Source organism: Arachis duranensis, chromosome 6 (genome assembly GCF_000817695.3).
Source record: "Arachis duranensis cultivar V14167 chromosome 6, aradu.V14167.gnm2.J7QH, whole genome shotgun sequence".
Classification (NCBI taxonomy): Eukaryota; Viridiplantae; Streptophyta; class Magnoliopsida; order Fabales; family Fabaceae; genus Arachis; species Arachis duranensis.
In genome coordinates, this window is record NC_029777.3 from 26057894 (window position 1) to 26066349 (window position 8456).

The window sequence follows — 8456 nt, forward strand, 5'->3', positions numbered from 1 at the left end:
TCTCGTAGCGGTCCAATTTCTTGTGAAGGTCTTCAAGGCGTTGGGTCGCTGACTTTTGTGGTGTAGATGATGTGGTAGGGTTGCTTGTCGGTGTGGGTAGTCCAAAGTCCTTGGTGAGTTCCGGGGGCTTGAGGCACCTCTTGGTTGGAATGACATCATCTTCGATCGGAATCGAGGTTCTCCTATCTTTAGCCTCTCGGTTGACGCTGGCCCTTGCAACCAATTCGATTACCATAGCTGGGAATGGTAGATTTCCCTTGGCATGAATACGTCCCATGGATTGCCGAATGGCATGCGAAATGTCGACCGGTTTCTTGGTTAAGATGCACCAGATCAATAAGGCAAGCTCGGTGGTGATGGATGACCCATGGGTGCTCGGGAGCACGTAATGAGCCAAAATTTGGGCCCATGCCGTAGCTTCTTGAGTGAGGTATCGGGCATCCAAACCCTTTGGTCGTCGCTTTTTGCTCCCCCGGATCCAGCATGCATCAGGTATAGCAATTATGCAGAGGATAGCGCTCCAATCGAATTCACGGTCATCACATGCTGTCAAGACTTCTTGGTAAGCGTCATAGTGATCTGTCAATGGCTCAATCCCAAGGACCTCTCGGATAGTGTCCACTGTGACTGACACTTGCTTCTGGCGCACAAATACCGATGTGAGAAAGGGTGAGTGGTAGTTGGAATAGAATTCTACCACCCATGAGAGATTAGCCTCCTTCGGTTGTCTCAAGAGGAACTGCCATTGTCTCCGGTCAATTTGTGGCATCACAATCGGATCGAGATGAGCCGGTAAGACTAGAAGGGGCTCCGGGTGGTAGTTCCTTTCAACCATTCTTGAGTGAACAAGTTCGCAATAGCGGTTGGGGAACTTGTTTGAATCTCTCGGTGGGTTGTCCTTTTCGAGAACATCAACGGGGCCCTTGGTCTTCTTTAAGAGCGGCTTGGCCGTTGGTTCTTGGTGCGCTTTAGTGGAAGCTGGCTTCTTCGGAGCCTTCCCTTTATCCTTTTTGATGACCATCCTATGATAGCAAAGGAAGGGAATAACATCAAACCCAAAGAAGCGTAAATATGCAATGAAAGGTTATGCCATATAGTTTAGGAATCAATATTACATGACAGCTGCAACATGTAGTAAGATAACGTGTGAAGAGCGAGGCAATTCATTTGCATGTGGTACAAGGGTAATAGAGGCATGCAAGTAAGAAGCATGAGAAGCATATACCCTTAAATATATAAAATGGGAAGCAAGTTGAGAAAAAATGAGCGAATGGATTGGAGAATGTTGGGATGTACGCAAAAGTAAGTAGTGGAGAGGCAATGTGGTTAAAGTGAACTCAAAAATTAAGTATGCCTTTCGTCGAACACTTGGCGTGCATTTTTGTTATAGTTTGTGATTGAAGGTGAAAGTAATGTAACATTCCACAATCCCTTATCAATGATTACAGTGCGCAATGATGACAAGAGAAAACAAGCAACACATCTCATCTACCAATGCAAGAGAAGTTGAGACCCATATGTCTATGAAGAGTTAAATGGAGAAAGAGGAAAGAAAAGGAAAACAAAGACATTCTAAAGGAATAACTAAAAGGAGGGAGGAGGGAAGGGAAGAGACTACCTAAAAGAAAGTGAAACCAAATGATTAAGAAAAGAAAAGATAGGTGGAATGAGAGGGCACCTTGGTGTAGTACCTTGAAAGAAGGAGGAGGATACGGAAGAAGATGTTGTAGAGTGGTGTGATGTGGGATCACCGGCAGTAGGTGGTTGGCTGGAAGAAAAGATGGTGTGAGTGGATGGGTACTAGAGAGAATGAGAAGAAGAGGGTAAGAAGAGGAAAAATGAAGGGGGCAAGTAGGCTCCCTTCTTAAGTTGGCGTCGATCACCCGCGCGTACGCGCATGGTGCGCGCTCGCGCGCATGAGCGAGGTGGAGTGGGGGTGCATGCGCGTACGTTGCACGCACGCGCCCATGCGCTTGGGCTGGTGGCTCAATGGTGGCATAGAGGAGGCACAACTCTCTGGACGAGGTACCAGAAGTTGGCGACAGGGTTGACGGCGCGTATGCGCACTGTGCGCGCATGCGGCTGAGGGGGTATGCCCCAGGCACGATATCGGCCTGGGGTGGGCCTAACTCTCTGTGGAGTGGCCTAGAGGGGAGTGCAGAACCAGGGACGCGGGCGCGGCGAAGGCGCGCACGCGCACCTTGTGTTGGTAGTGTATGGACGCGTGCGCGCCAGGTACGCGCACGCGGCAAAGGTGCTGTGCTGGTGGCTTAGTGCGGGCCCGAGAGTGGCTTAACTCTCTGGAGTATGTACCAGGTGTGCAGTAAAGTGCTCGACGTGGCCGCGCTCAGTACACTAGCGCGTCGAGCTGCAGATGCTGCCCAGGCGCGCGTACGCGTGATGTGCGCGTACGCGCCAGTTGCCTATGCTTCAGGCATGGTTCTGGCTTAGTGTGGGCGTAACTCTCGGGTAAATATATGGAGGGGTGTTACTCGCAACCCACGCGTTCGCACACGGTGCGCGTTCGCGTGGGTTGTCGCCCAATGCCTCAAGGGTGCGCACGCGCCAGGTGCGCGCACGTGCAGAAGGGTGCTTTTTTCAAAATTTTGCATGATTTTGCACCACTTGCGACATTCCAACCCCTCAAACAGCCACTTCAGTACTATAGTAAGGCGATTTAACTTGATTAACTATCAGTGAACTCAACAGATGAAGCAGAATTAGGATTGAAATCTCACTATCAAACATGAGGTTAAGTGTGAAGCTAGTGTCAATCAAAGAATAATGCAATGGCTATATACAAAGGAAGATCTTACCATGGTGGGGTGTCTCCCACCTAGCACTTTTGTTTACCGTCCTTAAGTTGGACTTTCAATAGCTCAAAGTTCTTGTTCAAGAGGTGCATCCCTCAAGAGGAATACTTCAAATTCCTTGGAGGTCTTTCTTTGCTCGCCATGGTACAATTTGAGACGGTGCCCATTTACCTTGAAATTTTCCGGACTAGATGGATGGCGCAAGTGGTAGACCCCAAAAGGTTCTACCTTCTCCACTTGATAGGGTCCATCCCACCTTGATCTAAGCTTTCCGGGTAGTAATCTCAATCTTGAGTTGTAAAGTAGAACTAGGTCACCGGGTCGGAATTCTCTTCTTCTAATGTTCTTGTCATGGATGGCTTTCAACTTTTCCTTGTAGAGTCTAGAGTTATCATAAGCTTCTAATCTTAAGCATTCCAATTCCGCTAATTGAAGCTTTCTCTCTACTCCGGCTCCACCCAAGCTTATATTACATTCTTTTATTGCCCAATATGCTTTGTGTTTGATTTCTACCGGTAAGTGGCACGCTTTACCATATACAAGCCGAAAGGGGCTCATGCCAATAGTGGTCTTGTAAGCCATTCGATAGGCCCACAGTGCATCGGAGAGTTTAGTGCTCCAATCCTTCCTATTTGGCTTCACAATCCTCTCTAACACATGCTTGATTTCTCGGTTAGAAACTTCAACTTGGCTGTTTGTCTGAGGGTGGTAAGCCGTGGCGACTTTGTGTATGATGCCATATCTTCTCATGAGGTCTTCCATTTTTTTGTTGCAAAAGTGGGATCCTTGGTCGCTAATGATTGCTCTTGGGGAGCCAAAGCGACAAATGATATTGTTCCTCACAAAAGAATAAACAACATGAGCGTCATCCATTCGGGTGGGGATTGCCTCCACCCATTTTGACACATAATCGACGGCTAACAAGATGTAGAGAAAGCTATTGGAATTTGGAAATGGTCCCATGAAGTCGATTCCCCATACGTCAAAGATTTCACAAAAAAACATATTTTGTTGGGGAATTTCGTCCTTCTTGAAAATATTTCCAAATCGAATGCATTGGGGACAAGAGTTGCAATAGAGGGAAGCATCTTTGAGAAGAGTTGGCCACCAAAATCCGCAATCAAGGACCTTTCTTGCCGTTCTTTGGGGGCCATAGTGGCCACCTCCTTCGGAAGCATGGCAAGCGTCCAAGATTGCTTGGAATTCGGTTTGGGGTATGCACCTTCGCACTATTTGGTCCGCTCCACACCTCCACAAATAAGGATCGTCCCAAACATAGTATTTGGATTCGCTTTTCAGCTTATCCTTTTGATGTTTGCTAAGATTGGGAGGGAAGATGCGTGAAACCAAGTAGTTTGCTATTGGGGCATACCAAGGAACTATTTCTGAGATTGTGTGCAAACCATCTAGAGGAAAAGAGTCATTGATAGGGGTGGTGTCGCCTTTTGTGTGTTCGAGGCGACTTAAATGGTCCGCCACTAGGTTTTGGGAACCACTCCTATCTTTGATCTCTAAGTCAAATTCTTGTAGCAAAAGCACCCAACGAATTAATCTCGGTTTTGATTCCTTTTTGGTCAACAAATACTTAAGTGCTGCGTGATCCGAGTACACTACAACCTTGGAACCAAGAAGATAGGCTCGGAACTTGTCCAAAGCAAAAACAATGGCGAGGAGTTCCTTTTCGGTTGTGGTGTAGTTGGATTGGGCACCGTCTAATGTTTTGGAAGCATAAGCTATGACGTAGGGATTCTTACCTTCGCGTTGTGCTAACGCGGCTCCTATTGCATAATTTGAGGCATCGCACATGATTTCAAATGGTTGAGTCCAATTTGGTCCTCGCACAATAGGGGCTTGTGTCAATGCTACTTTAAGTTTGTCATATGCTTCCATACATTCTTTGCTTAGCTCAAATTCAGTGTCCTTTTGTAGTAATCGAGAAAGAGGTAGGGCCACCTTGCTAAAGTCTTTGATAAATCTCCGGTAGAATCCTGCATGTCCAAGAAAAGAGCGGACTTCCCTCTCGGAGGAGGGGTAAGGTAAACTAGATATGACATTTATTTTTGCCGGATCTACAGAGATGCCTTCTTTGGAGACTATGTGTCCCAAAACAATGCCTTGTTTGACCATGAAATGACATTTTTCAAAATTTAATACAAGGTTTATTTTGGTGCATCTCTCTAAGACTTTTTCAAGGTTGCCTAAGCAATGCTCAAATGAATCACCGTACACACTAAAGTCGTCCATGAAAACTTCCATACATTGTTCTAGAAAATCCACAAATAAGCTCATCATGCACCTTTGGAACGTTGCTGGTGCATTGCATAGGCCAAACGGCATACGCTTGTAAGCGTACGTTCCAAAGGGGCAAGTAAATGTGGTTTTCTCTTGGTCCTCTAGAGCAATGTGAATTTGGAAGTAACCGGAGTAGCCATCAAGAAAACAATAATATGATTTACCGGCTAGTCGATCAAGCATTTGATCAATAAACGGTAGTGGGAAGTGATCTTTTCTTGTGGCCGCATTCAACCTTCGGTAGTCTATGCATACTCTCCAAGAATTTTGCACTCTTGTCGCGATGAGTTCACCGTTTTCATTTTTTATTGTGGTCACCCCGGACTTCTTTGGCACTACTTGGACCGGGCTTACCCACTCGCTATCCGAGATGGGATAGATGATGTCCGCTTCAAGTAGCTTAGTGACTTCTTTCTTCACAACCTCAAGAATAGTTGGATTAAGTCTCCTTTGAGGTTGTCGGACCGGTTTTGCTCCTTCTTCAAGAAATATGCGATGCTCACATACTTGGGGGCTTATTCCCACTAGATCCGCCAAAGTCCACCTGATTGCCCTCTTGTTTTTTCTCAATACATTTAGCAATTTGTCTTCTTGTTGAGGGGTTAACTCTTTTGCAATTATCACAGGGAGTTCTTGGGCTTCATCAAGATATGAGTATCTTAAATGGGGTGGTAGTGGCTTCAATTCCATCTTCTTTTCATTCTTTGAAGTTTGAGTTTCCGGATGTTTTGTATGGTGTATGGTGTTTGATTTACTTGGGTCTTCATTTGCTTCTTCAATCATGTACTTTTCATCTAACTTTGCAAGGTGCACTTCGGCAACCATGTTGTCAATTGGGTCACACCGGAATAAAGAGTGATTCTCCGGCGGATGCTTCATTGCTTCCTCTAGGATGAAACTTACAACTCTCCCGTCTATTTCAAATGAATAAGTTCCCGAGTAGGCATCTAGCTTAAATCTAGAAGTTCTCAAGAATGGTCTTCCAAGTAGAATAGATGATGCTCTCTCGGTTTCGCTTGATGGCATTTTAAGGACATATAAGTCAATTGGAAACACCAACCCTTTGATATTCACCAATACGTCTTCCGCAACACCCGTTACGGTTATTATGCTTTTATCTGCTAGGACAAATCTTGCCGTCGACCTTTTTAGTGGTGGCAACTTCAATATCCGGTAGACGGAAAGCGGCATGATGCTAACACATGCTCCGAGGTCACACATACAATCTATAAATTGAACTCAATTAACGGTGCAAGTGACCATACAAGGGCCCGGATCATCACACTTCTCGGGTAATGCTCCCATTAAAGCGGAAATAGAACTCCCCAATGGGATGGTTTCCAATTCAAGAATTTTATCCTTGTTGATGCATAGGTCTTTGAGGAATTTTGCATATCTAGGAACTTGATGGACAGCATCAAAGAGGGGAATGGTTACCTCAACTTTCTTGAACATTTCTACCATTTTTGGGTCGAGTTCTATGCGCTTTCTAGCTTTCTTTGCAAGTGTTGGAAATGGAAGCGGTTGAGCAATTTCTTTTTCTTCCAAGGTTCTCTTGGCCTTGGTTGTCTCCCTTGTTGGTTGGGCTTCGTCCTCAACTATGACTTGTGGTGTCTCCTCTTCCTCTACCTCTTCCATATCTATTCTCTCTTCTTGGGTGGTTGCGATAGGATTTGAGTTCTTTGCTTCCTTCTCTTTTAATTGTGTTCTGGATCTAAGGGTGATGGCATTAATGCCCCCCTTCGGATTGGGTTGAGGTTGAGAGGGAATGACGCTTTGGATTGGGGGTTCAGGAGTGGAATTTGATAATGTATCCATTCGTGCAAGAAGGGCTTGTAATGTAGAGGTGAGGCCGGTAAGACCGGAAGCAAGTGTGTTTTGTAGTTCCTTTTGGCCTTGGATAATGGTCCGGAGTGTTTCGTCTTGGTTGGAGGGGGTGGTTGTATATGTGAGTTGAGGAGCTTGTGATTGGTTAGGTGGTGGTCTTTGATGTGGTGGTTGGTATGTTTGGTAGTTTCTTTGTGGGTTTTGTGGGTTGTATGGTTGATTTTGTGAGTTGTATGGTCGATTTTGTGAGAAGTTTTCTGAATTGTTACTCCATCTTTGACCTCCTCCGTTGTTGTTGTTGTACCTATTTCCTTGTTGGTGATTGTCTCTCCAATTTTGATTATGGTACCCTCCCCCTTGATTGTAGTTTCCTCCTTGATAAGGGTGCCCTTGGTTAGAATTACCGCCTTGGTAGTATCCTTGATTTGGGCGGTCATAGAAATTATGGATAGCTGCCAAGGTGTTATCTTCTTGAAGGCTTGGGCACTCATCCGTGTAGTGAGAATAGCAAGAACAAATGCCACACACTTTTTGAGGGACCAATTGTTGGTTGTGTTGTTGAGGGGGTGGGGGTTGTTGTTGGTATGATTGAGGTTGTTGTGGTTGTTGTTGGTTCAATTGGAGTTGCCTCAAGATGGATGTCATTTCACTCAAGGATTGGGTTAGAGCGGTGGTTTCACTACTAGTTGATACCTCATTCACGGTTCTTGGACGGTTGACTCTTCGTCTCATATGTTGATTGGATTCGGCTAAGTCAATGATAAGTTGTCATGCCTCCTCCGCTGTTTTATATTTGGACAAAGAACCATTGCTAGAGGTGTCCAAGAGAGTTCTATCTTGCTCTCGCATCCCTTGACATATGTATCCAAGTAATACTTGAGTATCAAGCATGTGATTGGGGCATGCATCTAGTAGCTTGCGAAACCGTTCCCAATACTCGTAGAGTGGTTCCGTCTCACCTTACACAATACAAGACATTTCCTTCCTTAGCCTATCCATTTTCTCCGGGGGCAAGAATTTATCCAAGAACCCTCTTCTAAGTAGGTCCCAATCGGAGGTAACTTCACTAGATAGAGTGTAGAACCATTCTTTAGCCTTGTCTTCAAGAGAGAAAGGGAAAGCAAACAACCATATAGCAACCTCATCGGACCCTTCCCGTCTAGTAGTTGAGCATATGCGATGGAAGTCCTTGAGATGTCGAATAGGGTCTTGTGCGGGAAGCCCATGAAACTTAGGTAGGAGGTTGATCAAAGCGGTCTTCAATTCAAAGTTAGCATTCAAGTTGGGGTGAGTTACATGAAGGGGTTGAAGGACGTAATCTGGTGCACCCGCTTCCTTGATGGTAACTCTCCTCGGAGCATCCATGGTATTAGTGCCTAAAACAAAAGAAGAATTGTTAGAGAGATTGGTGGGAGTATGACTAATGCCTTCTTTGAGTGACGGTTCAATGTTCACTTTTAGTAAGGTGGTTGCGGAGGTGAAAACCGCTTCACCTTTCCCAAACTTTAGCCGCTTCCGAGCTTG

General features: G+C 45.5%; 1 protein-coding gene across 1 annotated transcript; it reads right to left on the reverse strand.

Annotated features, from left to right (window-relative positions):
* Positions 1–6344: 6344 nt before the first annotated feature.
* On the reverse strand, positions 6345–7664 carry LOC107493461 (eukaryotic peptide chain release factor GTP-binding subunit-like). Its single transcript, XM_016114558.1, has one exon. It carries the CDS (start codon positions 7662–7664, stop codon positions 6345–6347), a length of 1320 nt encoding a protein of 439 aa, XP_015970044.1.
* Between the last annotated feature and the right edge of the window lie 792 nt (positions 7665–8456).

Coding starts and splice junctions, on each gene's coding strand:
- LOC107493461 (XM_016114558.1), bottom strand. CDS start 7,664: ATGAGACGAAGAGTCAACCGTCCAAGAACCGTGAATGAGGTATCAACT.